General features: G+C 34.7%; 1 protein-coding gene across 2 annotated transcripts in view; it reads right to left on the bottom strand.

Moving 5' to 3' along the window:
* The window catches only part of RXFP1 (relaxin family peptide receptor 1), a 90,113-nt gene that overhangs the window by 11,185 nt on the left and 61,791 nt on the right, over positions 1 to 17,137 (bottom strand). For both annotated transcript variants that reach the window (XM_081077004.1, XM_081077005.1), the window contains 6 exons: positions 15,914 to 15,985; positions 15,754 to 15,825; positions 15,097 to 15,171; positions 7,392 to 7,463; positions 5,104 to 5,175; positions 1,219 to 1,290 (listed from right to left, as the gene is read on the bottom strand). In XM_081077004.1, coding sequence (XP_080933130.1) covers positions 1,219 to 1,290; positions 5,104 to 5,175; positions 7,392 to 7,463; positions 15,097 to 15,171; positions 15,754 to 15,825; positions 15,914 to 15,985 — 435 coding nt within the window. The remainder of the gene's footprint in view (positions 1 to 1,218; positions 1,291 to 5,103; positions 5,176 to 7,391; positions 7,464 to 15,096; positions 15,172 to 15,753; positions 15,826 to 15,913; positions 15,986 to 17,137) is intronic.

The raw sequence follows: 17,137 nt of genomic DNA, 5'->3' as shown, positions 1-17,137 counted from the left end.
AAAAAAAACAAATCTAGGAATAGAAGGAAACTATATTAACGTAGTAAAGGCCATACATGAGAGCAGAGCCTTTCAGTGATGAAAGTCTGAAAGATTTTTCTCTAAAGTCAGAAACAAGGATTCGGCTTTCGCCACCTGTATTCTACATAGTACTGGAAGTCATAGCCACATAATTAGGCAAAAAAAAGAAATAAAAGACATCCAAATTGGAAAGGGAGAAGTAAAATTACTTCTGTTCATAGACGACATGATCTAATATGTAGAAAACCCTAAAGATTTGATACCCACACAAAATAAAACTGTTAGAATTAATAAATTCAGCAAAGTTCCCCAATACAAAGCCAATGTACAAAAATCAAATGCATTTCTATACATTAACAATGAATAATCCAAAAATTAAATTAGGAAAGCAATTTCTTTTATAATACTACCAAAAGGATAAAATACTTAGGCATAAACTGAATAAAGGTGAAAGACTTGTACTTTGAAAACAAAATGTTGCTGAAAGAAATTAAAGAGGACACCAATAAATGGAAAGACATGCTGTATGATCCAGCAGCTGTGCTTCAGAGGCTATATATTGAAAAGAATGGAAAGCCAGGCTTTGAATTGATGTTTTCACACCCATGTTCATAAGGAGCATTACTCACAATAGCTAAAAGGTGGAAACAACCCAAGTGTCCATCAGTGGATGAATGGATAAACACAATATGGTATATACACGCAATGGATTTTATTCTAAACAATAATATTGATTTATTAATTATAAAATTAAATGTAATTAACAATTTGATATTATTGTTCAGAATACTACTACTCAGAAATTTTGACACATGCTACAACATGGATGAACCTTGAAGACATTATGCTAAGTGAAATCAGCCAGTCACAAGAGGACAAATATTGTATGATTCCACCTATATGGGGTACCTAGGGTCGTCAAATTCATAGAGACAGTACATAGAGTGGTGGATGTTAGTATGTGTGGGGGGGTGAGGGAGAAGTATTCTTTAGTAGGTATGGAGTTTCAGTTTGGAAAGATAAAAAAGTTCTAGAGAAAGATGGTGATGACCGTTGCACAAGTGTGAATGTACTTAATGCCACTGAACTGTACACTTAAAAAGAGTTAAAACGGCAAATTTTATTTGTGTATATTTTACCACAATTTAAAACATAAAAACATTTTAAAATAAAGAAATGAAGTGACAAAATTCTTACAATTTTGAGAGCTCCTTCAGATTCTTAAATACATGCGGTGAGAGATTTTCAATCTTATTACTTCCTAAATCCCTAGGGAAATAATTGCAAACATGTCATATTATTTTCTCAAGACTTTATTTATTGTTCTATAACTTACTAGGAAACCATTACACCACTTTAACAATGCTATTAATGAGTTATATTCATTACCAGAAGTCTAAAATTTTTTAAAAAGGGAGTAAAATGGGAAAAGATAAAAATATCTCATTTCATTACTCCCTCAGAGACAAATACGAATACTTGATGGTATTTGATCTGGTTCTCATAGATACAATTTTCTAATTCAATTAATATATGTATTGTGCCTCTTTCCTTCCTTTTTCCTCCTTCCTTTCTTCTTTCTTTCCTTCCTTCCTTCCTTCCTTTTTCCCTCCTTCCTCCCTTCCTTCTTTCCTTCCTTCCATATTAGAGTAGGAATATGGTTTAGAAATTTAAGTTTTCTTTTGCTTGGATTTATTATGATTTAAAATTGAAGTGCATTATTTCAGGAGCAGGTTTCTTTCACAGCTGATATCTACTGGATCATGCGTACTCCTTGGGGAGGATACTTTGTGTTTTAGCTTATGTATGTATAGAGGTTGGATTACCTAATATGGTATGACCTTGTAGCTTAGTTGTGAGAAGATTTTGGACCATAGTTGCTCTTGTGATTGCTTTGACAGTGGCATCTCTCATGAGAAAGGCTTCAGATTCTACTGAACAAAATAATGTTTCAATAGGCTTGAATTCTCCATAGTGATCAAGAGATGCTAACAGAAAGTCTACCCATTTTCCCAGTCCATCTCCAAATCCTGTTAGTTGCCACAGCGAGAGGCAGAATAGATATTTTTGTTATGTAAAATGGTGCTTATAAGTCAAGAGTTAAATTATTCAACTTGGAAGAGAAGGACAGTTTTAGATTGAGTTTTTAAAAATTAAAAATAAATATCTAATATAATCTAATAATATCATAAATGTCTTTGCTGTAAATGTTTTATTTTCACACTATCAACTGAACCTCGAGACTATTCATTATTTACATATTTGTGGGTGAATGACTTATGAAGATAAATTGTTCTGATGTGATAGTCAAAGGAATCTTTCCAAAATTCCATCCCTTTCTTTAAATTCTTTGATAACTCACTGTTGCCTAAAAGATAAAATAGAAACTGCTTAAAAAGTCTTTAAATATTGAAATGCCTTGCCACTGTCTATCTTTCCAGCTTAATTTTCTACCATTTTCTATTCAGCCAAAATGACTTTCACCATGGCCGGAGAGCACTTCAGTGTTCTAACCGCCATGTTTTATGCGTGGGTGCTTCCTTCTGCCTGCAATACGCTTTCCTTCTTGTCCTGCTGGTGAACTCCTCGTCATCCTTCCAAATGCTGCTCAAATGCCATTCCTCTGTGAGGAGGGAGGGTAGGTGTTCTGCACTCTGTTCTCCCACATACTCCGTGTGCACACTTCCATCACAGCACGTCGCAATCACATTATATTTCTGTACATACGTGCTCCTCTTCTGGAGGATGTGAGCTCTCTGAGTGTAAGAGTAGTTCTACACTTACAATAGGTGTAGCACCTATTCATCTTGGGCTAGCCAGTATCTAGCTTAGTTTTGGACTAGCTATTCTTTTCTTTTTCTTTTATTTTTTAAATTTATTAGTGTATAGTTGTCATACAATGTTTGGTTTCAGGAGTACAACACAGTCAGCCCAGCTGTTCTTTCTATCCCCAAGTAGGAGGCTATTAATAGACTGAATCTGTCTGCTTCATATTTAGGTAAAAGTGGCGGTAGTTCCAGTTCCTTGTATGGGAAGCCAAGAAAAACATCGATCATGTTAGTGAGACGATGTGAAACACAGATTTAGAGTAGTCCACTAGGATACGTAAACTTCAATATCATGTGCAACAGTTCCTGGTGGGAGTGCTGGTTTTGGCTCCAGAACAAATTCTGACATATAGTTCTTACATCATGAATCAAGCAATGGGATACTGTGGGCCCAGATCTTAAGTGACACATGACAGGACCATTTTTTCTTTTCAGTTTTAGCGCAGGAAAGTTAGTCTTAACTTAATTGGACTCAAGAGCCACACCTGAATGGGCTTGGGAAACACATTATCACCTAGAATAGTTAACTATAAAAGCACAAATGCATTCAAGTACATGGCAAAGATTTCCTGCCACTAGAACAAAAGTCTGCTGTGACAAGGGAATCCTGATTGTCGCCAGTTTATTTGTCCTCCTTCACTCTGTTGATGGGATCAGGCCTGGAGGGGCACAGAGCGTAGTCCCACCTTTTCTCAAAATGAGAGTCATGTTCTTATTTTCGATCTAGGCCCGTCCATTTAAAACCACTGCCTCTTAGAAAACATTCCATTGCCATCCCTGTAGAGCTGACTTTTCAGGCCAGAGTTTAATATAGGATTTGGCGGGCTTTAGGCAGAACTAATTATTTATTGGCTTTGGTTACCCTCGCTGTTGCTCTTTCCTTTCCCTCTGAACCTGAAATAGCACTGGTTATGGACTAAGGTGTTTGTGTTCCATGTTCATCGATGGCTACTGGTACCCACATAAACCTGCACCATACTGCCACCATGAGGGTAAGGATTTAGAGGAATTGCCATCTTATAGTCAGATAGTGGTTTCAAGTAGGATAAAAGGAAGGGAAGTATGGATCCTTTGACTAACTTGTATTTTAATAGCTAGATAATGCCTTTGTATCACCTATAGGACTCTCTCCCTACTATTGAGAATAAAATAATTTCCTATGTGCTGAAGATAGGGTTCGATTGCCAGATACCAGGAGTTGTTATCATGAGGCTTGGTTCTAAGATCTATGCATTGAGATTTTCTTGCACATTTTATGAACAACTGGCATTGTATACCAAAAAATGTTACAGGCTAATGGTTATGGGAAAAACATTGGGGTTTCTATGGCATGTTTCTATGTCTTGGAGCAGAATGCAGGATTGTTTCCTGAGGAATATTCCTGCTTAAGGCATATGTATCCCTTCCACCTGTCTCAGTATGCAGGTAAGGTTTCCAGAGAAACATTCTAGATATGTTCTTTAATTTTTATGAAAATGTTTTAATAAATCAACATTCTGCCCAGCTAATAGTCAAAACTGTCCATACTCCCAATTCTTTCCAGAAAACACAAAATCAAATTAGTTGCAAGCCCACACGTTAGCAAAAACCCAACTGAAAAAATTATATTAAAAAAAAATTGTCTGGAAAAAAAAAACTTCATCCATTGTTCAACATATATTTTATTCTGACAATCAGCTCCTATGTGCTTGAACCACAATGCTTTGGCTTCTCACAGAATGTTTTAATGCCCTTTGGAATTGTGTCATTGATTTTTTTAAAAGGGACATTATAAATAGCTGCTTTAACTAATCTCTCTCTTCTATCCTTATAGGTCGAGATGTTACCCATGGCGGTGTCTAATTTCTTTATGGATATCCTTTGGTTTCAGAATCGACAAAGTAGAGTCTTTTTAATTTATAGTCTCGGAATACTAACTAAGAAACTTAAAAGACAAATGTGCTGTCCGTCTAACAGTGGAACAGAGTGGTTGGCGTAGGATGCATTCTATTTGTTAAATTTACCCTAACTTTATTCTTTTTCTGCATCTATGTTTCCTTTATCTCACTTTCTTCAAGTATTTATTTTATATTTTTCTTGAATGTACACTTTTTATAAGCTATCAGAATTCCTTTGTGTTTTGAGGTGTATATAAAGCATGCTAGGAAAAGAGATAATAAGTATTTCTTAATGTACAGAAGTATATATGTGTAACAAGTATGAACTAAAACAGTAGAAAGAAAATTTTTATCAATATATGTTTAATCAAACTTACAATTCATGTAGTTTCTGGAGAGGTGCAAAAGCATTTTCCTTTATGTGATTAATTTTGTTTCTCTTCATTCTCCTGAAAGTAAAAAAAAAAAATACACGGTAGCTTCTTGAGGTAACTGATAAATGAGTTGTTAGAAAGGAGATTAATAGCCTGCAAAACCAATTACATATAGTGCATTTTTCACATCAAAATATTTTGAAGTGGTATGATAAATGACCCAATCTAATTTTGATCTTAAATTTTCCAAATCTTTTAATGATGATAAAAATGAAGTATTATTCAAATTTTAAAGTGAAATAAGGAAGAGCTTTGCAAGAGAACTAGTAAAATCTCAACTGTTGAGAACACAGACTGAGTATCTCATACACACAGGTAGCTGTTTTAGAGTTTGTTCTTCAGTTGGCGTAACATGTCTGTCTAACAAAATACCCCCACATGATATTTATCACTCATACACATTTGTAATTTAGGGTGGAGTTGCCTAAGGAAGTCTAATCTAAGCTGGACCAATTTCGGTCTCTAGTTTGGGATGTTGAATCCGACTGTAACTTTTGACAGGTCCTTTCTGCACAGTTCTCATGTATACGAGGTCTGACAATTAAGTTTGTGAATTTGTTGCAATGATGATGCTAACCTTTTTTGATACCAGAGGGATTATTTATTATGAATTTGTACCAACTGGACAAATAGTTAACCAGGTTTACTATTTGGAAGTGCTGAAAAGGCTGCGTGAAAAAGTTAGATGACCTGAACTTTTTCGCCAAAAATTCATGGCTCTGGCATCACAACAATGTACCAGCTCAGACGGCACTGCCTGTGAGGGAGTTTTCATCCAGTAAACAAATAACTGAATGGAACACCCTCCCTACTCACCTGATGTGGCCCCCAATGACTTCTTTCTTTACCCGAAGATAAACGAAATATTGAAAGGATGACATTTTGATGACATTCAGGACGTTCAGGACATCAAGGGTAATATGAGTACAGCTCTGATGGCCATTCCAGAAAGAGTTCCAAAATTGCTTTGGAGGGTGTTCTAGGCACTGGTGTCGGTGTAGAGCTTCCCAAGGGGAGGACTTCGAAGGTGACTGTAGTGATATTCAGCCATGAGGTGTGTAGCACTTTTTCCATGATGAGTTTGCGAACTTAAATGTCTGACCTTGTATGAGCTAGCATAAAGAACTACCTCATAGAAAAAGGGTTTCCAATTCTTTAAACATTGTGTGACATGCTTGGAAATTGTCCCATCCTTTAGTATTTATTTCCTCCCAGCACTCCATACTATTAATACCTTATCCTAGTATCCCTGGACCAGAAAAGCACAAGCACCTACCAAGAGGATACTCGTAAATGATTGCTTCATTTAGAGGTTTCTTTAAAAATCAGCATAAGTAGAACAAAAAAAGAGGTTTTAAGTTATTTTCTTCAAGTGCAATTTGGTTTCCTTTGGACAATTAACATAAACTTTTTTTTTTTTAAGGTGGGCACAGCTGGGATCGAACCAGCAACTTTGGTGTTATTAGCACAACACTAACCAACTGAGCTAACTGGCCACCCAATATGAATTATTTTGCATGACTAATATAGAGCATCCTGCATTTAAAGATTGCTGAACGCACTGCAGAAGAGTTCAGAAAGAGTTTGAAAAACACAATTCTGGAAAAATAAACTGCAAATGAGGCAGCTGTATTTTTATACTGAGGGAAGCCCCGGCATCCTTCACTTTCATGGAAGAGACAATGTGAATTTAAAACAGGACCGAGAGGCATAAGAAGAAATTATACTCAATAACTTTCTAAGGTTTATTCTCGTGTCCACAATTACGAGTATATATACTCAATGGTGTAAACATTCTGCAGTATTTTTTTCATTTTGATTGTAATTAATCCCCCCTCACCCCCACGATCTTTGCAGTCATGATTTGCAAAGAGACAACACTGTCGTAGATTAAGACTTTAACTTACTGTTTCACACTGAGATCCAAAGACAGATTCTAGGTCATCTATGTGAATCTCTTTCCATTAACATGGGTATTACTTAAGTTGAGAAAAACATGTCTCAGATAATAGTGTCATTGTGATGATTTATGTGTGTTGTGAATCTGGGGCTACCGTTAGCTTGTACGTTCATAATTTTGCCCATGTGCTTCAGTTTCAAAAAACTTCAAGTCAAGAAGAAACATTTGCCATAATCACTACGCATATTTACACTAGCTTCTGTTTACCTAAATGATTCATTTTGTTTGTAAAAAGACATAACATTATTTGAAAGGATGAAATATTACTTACAAAGTAGTTAAACCACTGCAGGAAATAAAAGTCAAATTTCTTAAATTATGGATATGGTTGCCTTCAAAGTCCCTGAAACATAAAAATAAAAGATGGTAAAGCTAACTTGTAATCATAGACAGCAATAAATTGGTTGAGGATTATCTGCTTCCTAACAAAATCTTTTTTTCATGTAATGTTTATATAGAGTCTTACATGGAGCCACTTACATAATAACTGAAATAATATATATACATATATATTTAATGTTCCTTTTTCTGTGTTAATAGTGAAAATTGGTTGAGTCACATCTGTGTTACATGTTCATATGGGCTGGTATGTCATCCTGAGAAACGTGAAGAGAATGAGAAGTCAAATGGAAAACCTCTGTTATGGTAAATAACGATGTTATTAACAGAGATTTAATAGTGAACGATATTAGACATCTGTCCAGAGTTACCAATGGTTGTCTGAGTGGTCTGTCTCTATTTTGCTGCAGCCTACAGAAGATCCTATTATTGTCACAGAAGCTGCTACTGCCCAAACAATGTTTAGCCTCCAGCTCCCTTGCCTAAACACTCCCCAGAAAAATTTCTCAATAGCCTTTACCACTGAGAATACTCTTGTTTGCTGTATTCCATTGTCACACAGGCCAGTGCAGAGGGAGGCCCACAGGCTGCCCTTGGCCGTCCACTCCGAGTTCAGGGAGCTGAATGTAGACCCTCCTTGAGCTCCTCTCTGATGTCATGCCATATCACCATCAGGACCCTAATCTGAGCAGCAACATGTGTCAGAAATGTTGTTTTATCTGTCTCTTTTTCATGGTTATATTTTGTGGCATCTCTTTTATTTTATCAGTAGGTTGACAGTGCAAGTTTGTAGAACAGAGTTAGCTGAGGTTAGGGATATACTTTCAAAAGTAAATGCTGGTCCTTAATCTACTCAGGGTACCCCAACATTTAGTTGACTGGTTCACCATATAACATATGCATAGAGCTATAGAAATAATAGCGATTCAAACATATGAACAGAAGTGTGACACAGCTACCAAAATCTGTGACACAGCTACCAAAATCTGTCAGGGGAACATGGGTGGCATTAATAGAAGTATATTCTGCTACTATGCCACCTCTGTGATAGATTTATTTTGGGCACTGCAATACAAAACTGACATTGACAAATCAAAGTATATTAGTAAGATCTGGAGGTAAGGGGTCTAGAAATTAAGTCAATCAAGGAAAAGGGTGTATTTATATCAGAGAGGAGCAAAACAAGAGAGATGTATTTGAAGTCAGGCCATAGAAGATATAGAATGTTTCTAAGTTGCGTCAGATGGCAAAATTTACCGGTTGAAGGACACAAAACATTTTAAATTTAAGCTAGCAATCGATGGTGTCCAGAGAATAAGCTTCTTATCACTATAGATATTTAACAGAGGTGATAAACATTAACTCAAGCATTTTGTATACAGGATTTCTGCACTACGTGGAATATCATATTAAAATCTTAAATCTTGATTCTAGATCACCTTTGTAAGGAAAAATTTCTATTATTTTATTAAATTGGAAAACTAAGCACTTATGGTACTACTTTTTTTTGGTCGTTAGGTTTGGCCAAGGCTTTTGGCCTCTCGTAATGCATGTTGTCAGTGACAGAGACGACTTCCTTTTCCTGTTTTATTGCTGTTACCACAAATTTTCCACCAGGTGGGGATGCTCTCTTAAACCTCACAAAATATCTTTAGGTGAGTTGATGTCAGCTACTTACATAACCGTTTTTTTTTCTATTAAGCTAGCAAAAATATTTAAGTTAGTATTAATTTATTAATTTGTAAAAATAAAGTAGGAGGCACACATGAGGGACTTTTGATTAAATTGTTAGTTTTAATTCATTTTCAGTTTATTTTAACCTTGAGTTGTAAATTTGCTCTGGCTTTCTTCCTAAAATTAGAGGTTTTAGGCCTTGTTACTGAGGGATCTGGTTTGCAACATACATAGTAGCCGAGGCATACAAACTGCTTCTTGTTTCCTGGCTCCAAATTCTAAGGTAGCTGATAAGGAGTATTTTTCTTACCTTTTGTCTTGATCCCTTTTCCAACTTATAAGTCTCTGAACCTAACCATTTTGTTTTTCCCTTTATACATGGCAGAACTAGCTGAAAATGAAAATTCGGTTCTTCCATCTGAAGAGCAACAATAACAAAAACCAAAACCACCAATAATCTTGCCTGTTTCTTTTCAACTTCCTCTCATATCCCCTAGTGCCATTTTAAATATGTAAATCTCCCTAACCTCTACATCCTCCCCTACCTTTTAAACATTTCTGGCTTCTATTTCACAGAGAAAATTGAGGTAATCAAGGAGGGAAAAGCCCTTGACTTTCTACCCCACAACTATAAACTTACCTGTAAATGCACCTGGTCTCCTTCTAGTCTCAGAGGAAGAGATGACCCTTCTCCTGCTTTAGGCTAATCCCTCCATCTGTTTTCTTGAGTTTGGTTTGTGTATGTGTATGTCCTAAAATATATGGTGAATTTTGGTGAATGTTCTTTGGGCATTCTTTGCTTGCAGGTTTATATCTGTTAGGATTAGGTGCAGATACACATAACAGAGATCCAACTATAACAGCATGACTACACAAGGAATGTTTTTCAAGGAAAAGAATCTAGAGTTAGGCAGTCCAGGGCTAGTACGGTAGTTTTACAAGGTTGTTAGAAACCCAAGATCTTTCACATTCACCGTTCTGATGTCCATGTCTTCAGGGTCCAAGATGGTGCTAAAGCTCAGCCATCATATCCATTTGTTTTCTGGATAAGGAAGGAAAGGAAGGGTCTGCCTTTTCCTCTGTAAGGCAATTTCCCAGAAGTTCCATACTATATTTCTTCCACATCATTGGTTAGAGATTAGTCACATGGCTATATCTAGATGCAGGGAAGTCTGGGAATATAATATTTCAGGTGGGCACATTGCTGTCCCAAATAAACCAGTTCTGTTATTGAGAAGGGATACTGCAGTTTGATTACATCAATTAGCGTTAACTCATTAATTATGTTATTTAGTTCTCCATATCCTTTTATGGTTTTACTTGATCTTTCATGAGCTGAGAGAGGTGGATTATCTCTTACTGCTATGTATGCCTATTTTTTTTTATTGTTTTGGTTGTTATATGAATTAATTTGGTGCATATAAACTCAAAATGTAATTTTTTTATTGAAAATTGCACACTATTGCATTAAATGTCCTCCTTAGCGTTAATGCAAATTGACCAGAATTCTATATAGACAAAACATATGATGACTGTTTTTTTTTTTTTTTATTTGACTTTTGACTACTTTTTCAGTTTTAATATTTCTTAATCCCTTACTTGTAGTTGTATTTTTTTTGTAAATAATACTGAGTTAGGTTTTGCTTTGTGAGCCAATTTGAAATTTTTTTTCTTTTTAATAGGTACGTTTAACCCATCTATTTTTATTGCTATATCTAATACTGATCTTAATCTGCTATTTGAAAATATTATTATATGGTTTTATAGGTTAAAAAACATTCAACAAACAGTTTGGTTAAAAAAAATTTTTCTTTCAATATTTAAAAAGATGTGTATACTCTATCAGTTACCTTAATAACTAGAACTTTACCCAGTACACTGTATTTTCTCTTTCTTAGGGAATAACAATACTTACTAATTTCCCATTATAAGAAATGATGAAGTTAGTATATACTGTTTTCCTTTCTGCTCTTCTACCTCTCTCCAACCATACGATTTTGATCAATTATATGCTTTTTATTAATGTTCACATTAGGAATGTCAAATATCCACATATTGGTGGATTTGTTGGTTTTAAATGACATCTTTTGACTCATAAGTATTTTTCTTTATAGCTCTATGCTTGTCACTTTATTCATTTTGAAACTGCTTATTCACTTGAGATTATTATGTCTTCTTACTGAATTGACCCTTTTATCATTATGTGTTATTCCCTTTCTATCTCTGGTGATAGTCCTTGTTCTGAAGTCTATTTTTCCAATATTAACTTAACCCCTCTCCAGTTTTGTTTTTTTTTAAATTAGTGTTGCATGTCTTATCTTCATTTTATACTATGTAATATCCCTGTTTTATCTGGCTGCCTTAAGTTTTCTTCTTTATCTTTGGTTTTCAGCAGTTTGACTATAATTCGTCTAGTTCGTTTGTTTGCTTATTTTTTCTACTTCTGCTTGGGTGTTTTTGAGGTTCTTAGATTTATGGTTTGCTGTATTATATTAATTTTGGAAAATTCTTGGCCATTATCTCTTAGGTATTTCCTCTGTACTGTCCTCCCTCTCTTCTTTTTCTGCAACTTTATTTACACATTTGTTAGACAATTTTATATTACCCTGCAACTTTTGGATACTCTGTTCCATCTTTACTCCCTTTCCTCTTTTTGATTAAGAATTGAAAGCTTTCTATTGACCTATCTTCAAGATCATTGATTCTTTCCTCAGCTGTGTTCAGTCTGCTGTTAAACCTGTTGAAGTAGTTCTTGATTCTTGTTAATAGCTTCCATCTCTTTGCTGACGTATCCACATGTTCATGCATATTGTCCACCATTTCCACTATATCATTTAGTTATTATTATTTTTTTATTTTTATTTTTTTCTTATTTATTTATTTATTTATTTATTTATTAGTTTCAGGTGTACAAGACAAGGTAATACTTAGACGTTCATCATTTATATCCCTCACACTGTGAACCCCCCTCCCCCCATCCACTATCCCTCCGACCTCACACTGAACCATCACATTATATATATAAAATTATAGTTGGCATTCATTAATGTTTAGCTTCTGGTGTTCATTTAATTATTAATATAAGTATTTTAATTTCCCTTTTTGGTGGTTGTAACATCTGAGTTATCTCTGGGTCTGGTTCTGTTGATTGCTTTACAATTTGACAGTGGATTTGTTTTCTTGTTCTTTTAGGGAGGAGGCTTTCTCAGCATTGCTGTTCCCCCTGCCCAAGAAGCCCCATCCCAGGTGAGCACTACCCACTGCTCTGTAGCAGTGCAGATCCTGGGCTGGACAGGTTTTTCTGCCTCTTCCCCTGGAGCAGAGTGCTTTTGCTTCCTCCTCTCCTTTAGAAGCAGTGGATCTATGCCTGTCCCTGGCTGTGGGAGATTTTCTGTCTCTCTCCCAGTGGCTTAAAACTTTTGCTTTGTAAAAGGGAAGTCTAGAGAAGAAGGTGGGGCTTCGTACCTGTGCTCCACCAAGGAGGACTCTCTTTTGTTTTCCTTACTTGCTCCTAATTTTTCTTGTGAGCTGGTGGAGACGAGTGGAAAATAGACTGTTGGGAAGAGCTGACTCCTCCGAGTGTTGGGTTCCCAGTTATTCTAAAATATTATAGTAACCCACATTTAACCTTTTTAAGTTCATTAGAATTTTAGCAGTTTTCTTTGTACCTGCTCCATCACAGCCAAGTCTTTAACCTGTGCTCTGCCAAAGGTGAGATAGTGTACGTATTCCATCTCTCCTGGTCACTTTTTAGAACTCTGATAGGCTTGAGAAAATTATGATGTTTCTAGATTATAAAGTTCTTTCTCACTGGTAGAGAGGGAACAATATTGTCTTGTGGCTTTCTGTAGCCTAAGCACAATATTGTTGGAATGGAATATATATATATATATATATATATATATATATATATATATATATATATGTATATATATATACACACACACACACACACACACACACACACAGAAGATAGGAATATATCCTCTGTGACTTTTTCTTTATAATTCATATTATGTTCTTGCAATTGAGCCATGTTGATTGAAGTAAGGCTAGTTCATTCATTTTCATAGCTCTGTGTGTGTATCCCATTTCATTTTTCCATCCTTTTCTATGTCTTCCAGTACTTTGCTCCATAACATATCCTCATTGTTTTCTATATTTTCAAATTCTTCTATTAGCTTCTTCTGCCCATATATATAAACTTGCTTACTCTCATCTCAAATTAAGCATTACTTTACTCTCTTAATATTTAGTTCACCTTTGGCTATTGCCCCATCTGTTCATATGCTTATTTATTACTTACATTTCTTCTTTTTAAAATTTACCTACTTTTATTGAGGCATTTATAATTTTTTATTGCTTTGAAAGGACTATATTAAATGTTTTAATCTGTTGTCTGTCATATATCTTGCAAGCATATTACCGTGGGCTGTCATGTATTTTCATTTTATATGTATTTTTCCATAAATCAGAGTTAATTTTTTTTTTTTTTGGCCAACACATCTATCAGACTTTCTAGTTTATACTTTGCTAAATAGAAGTCCATGTGCAATGTAAAGATATTGTAATTAGTTTTAAAAGAAATGAGTGCTTATAAAGCAAAATGTATTATGACTAGCATTAAAATTGGGTAACAGTCCTTATCAGGAATGCATATGGAATGAGTTGTTTTGGATAGATAAAATTAAAAGATGGTAATTTTAGTAATGAAATTTAAAAAGGTCATGTCTTTAGTAATACTTGTAAAACTCAATCATTTTTTTTTTTTACCTAAAATGTATATATGGCTGTCTTTTTGTAAGCAAAGGAAAAGTTTATTATTATACATGCATAGTATCTCCCACACTTGTTTCGGGTCTCAATGCATGAATTTTTACTTGCTAATTTATTTATGTAAATATTACTCAATTCTGCCTTATTAATAAGTTTGGATTACCGAGCACATAATAAGTGTTAATGTATTCATGTGAACCAAAATTTAATTATAACAAAGGATATTAAACTTAATTTTCCCTGTCCTTAATGACTTTAGCTTGTCACCAGTAATGATACTGTACTATCACACCAAAATGCCCTCCGGACTAAGTAGTGATTTAGGGATGTTTTTCTTCCCCTAAATTGTTCCAAAACTAGTATATTTTGAATTACTATATCTGCTTTTCATATCATTTATTACTTCTGCTTTATTCAGGTTGATAGTTTTCACTTCTTACTAAAAGAAATGTTCCTTTCTCCTCTGGCCTCCCAACTTTTAATTTGGCACTGTGAGCTTAGAAATTAAACAACGAAACTTTTGAGAATTTATTACAGAATGAGAAACAGAGAGTTTTCATATAATACTGCATATGCTGTTTATTGATTGCACCTTTTAATAGTTATTCTGGTTATTTATTTCTTCATTTTTACCTGTATTTTAAATAGACTGATTTACTGGGTAATTGAGTTCTGAATAGATAGAGTGATAATTATCACCACAAGCAAAACTACTGTATAATAAATTCCACGGAACATATTCTATTGTGATTAGACTTCAAAAATAAATTCTAAATATATTCTCATTATGTAAAATTTAGGAACTTCAGTCTTTTTGTACCAAATTGATAGATGACTAGATAGACAGGGGGAAGGGGGAAGATATTATACAGATACCATGACAAACCTTCTGTCTTCCTTTTTCTTGCTTACAAGTGTGCATATATATATGTGTGTGTGTGTGTGTGCATATATATGTGTGTATACACACACACACACACACACAGAGAGAGAGATGTTTTATTGGAGTTTAGAAGAGTTAGTTTAGATAATGGGGATGTTTAATAACAAAATCATGCTAAAGTAATTTGAGGAAATGTGATATGATATTAACAGCTTATCATTATAAAAAAAATCCAATATCCAAATGAACTAGGCAGAACTAGAAAAGATAGTTAACTTCTTTAAGAAAAGATACAGCAACTTACAGCCAATGCAGTCTTGGCATGTGCTGACAGAGGGGTTTATCAGGCAAACGGGTGAGGACGTTATTCATCAGTGCTCTGAAAAAAAAAGAAATTTTAAAAGTTATGTTTTTCTAGTTCTTTTTTTTTAAAGTCAAACATGGTATTATCATTATTCTTATGAAACATTGAAAATTTATTAAGTTAGTTGTCTTCTCTAATGTTTTTTCTGTAAGTGTTATATGTAAGTGGTTGTTAGTGACAAAATTTGACAAATGATAGTTGTCATATGGAGGAAGCAGTAATGTCAGTAACTGGAAAAAAGTCTATGCCCTTCAATAGGGCATAGTGGGGGAAAAAGGTGATTTTTAAAATAAATGTTATTTTTCTTTACCAAAATTGATATAGGGTAGGAATGGTGTGCTTAAGATTATTGCAATAAAATATAACAGTGAGGTTGTATTCAATTTTGATGGGCTGACATTGTAGAAGTCAGAAGATCTTATAAAAATTGTTAGAACTACAAAATAGCCTCATAAAATATAATTAAGAGATGTTTTTTAGTTGAAAAGCCTTTTTTAGAGTTTTAACAATTTCAAATTTAATGCTGTTAAAGCCATAATTTGTATTCATGTCTTTTTTTTTCTCAATTAAAACATTTGCTTTCATTTTAGTACTTACAAGAGAATAAGAGAATTTAGTCCATAAAACGTTAGTGGGGAAATTCGACTGAGATGATTATCTTCAATTATCCTGTCAGCAGAAAAAAAAATTGATTCACTTATATATATATTAGAATATAAAAGCTAATAGTATGAAATGCCACATAAATTAAACATACAGCCATTCTAATTTGTGGAGATCTTCAAAAACACCCGGTTTCAAGAATGTTATTCTGTTATCACTGAGATACCTGAAAAAAAGAGAAATGATGACAATGAATTTGCACCTTCCTGATATCTTACCATAAGGAAAGGAAAAACAATAATCACCCTTGTTAAATTTTCTTATCTGCGCTTCTCATCATGCCATTCTCCAGCCTCTGGACCTCCAAAAGTTCTTCATCATTTATATTTTTATGTCTAGTTTTTAATTCTCTCATCAATCTATCAATCAATCATTTATTAATTCATCTATTTATTTGTTCATCAAATTGATTTTAGTTCCCACTCTATGGCTATGTATATCGACATTAGGTACATCATCATTTTCTTTGAGGGGCTTTGAGTATAGAGAGAACACAGCATGTGAACAGGTTGTTACAGCATCATTAAGAGATGGGAAAAGAGACAAGTATAACGTATGGTTGCTGGGACACTGCAGAGGAGAAAGTACCTGGCTTTGCTTGGGTGGGGACTGCAGAGCATGGAGGAGTGAGGAACTAGGAAGTGTTTACTAAAGGAGGCACAACAGAGGAGAATCTTGGATGAAGACATATCATTCACAAAGCAAAGAATGGGTAGAAGTTATTCTAGGCAGAGGAATTGCTTATGCAAAAGCAAAACGTATAAAGAGAGTGATGGGATCACCAGGTAATTCAGTGTGGCCCCACCATGAAGGGGCTGTGAGGGGAGACAAGAGAGAAACCTGGGAGGCAGTCAAGTGCCTGTGCTGGAAAAAAGGACACTGTATGCCTTGATAAAGAGTTCAACCCCGCCTTACCTACCCAACTTTATTTCTCACTCTTCTGCCCAGTGAACCAACTTTCTCTTCTACTATATTGATCACCTCCTCTTGTCATGTTTATTTCTATCTCAATATCTTTAGTGCAGCAATTCACTGCTCTGAATCTGCTGCCAGACAGTTTGATTCCTAGCTTTGTTAATTATTTGTAGTGTGACCGTAAGCAAGCAATGAACTTCTGAAAGCCTGGGTTTCCCCAACTCTAAAATGGAGATAATAGTACCTGCTTCTTTGGGTTGTAATAACAGTTGAGGCAATGCATGTCATAAGCATTCGGATATCATAAGCACTCAGTACATATTATTTATTATAACAATGTTTCTGTTCACGCTTCTCACTCCAATTTCTTTCCTCTTCGTTTTCCTCTCTATGATTCCTATAC

This window comes from Rhinolophus hipposideros, assembly GCF_964194185.1.
Source record: "Rhinolophus hipposideros genome assembly, chromosome: 16".
Lineage (NCBI taxonomy): Eukaryota > Metazoa > Chordata > Mammalia > Chiroptera > Rhinolophidae > Rhinolophus > Rhinolophus hipposideros.
The sequence above is the reverse complement of the archived record's forward strand: the minus strand, read 5'-3'. Positions and strand labels throughout refer to the sequence as shown.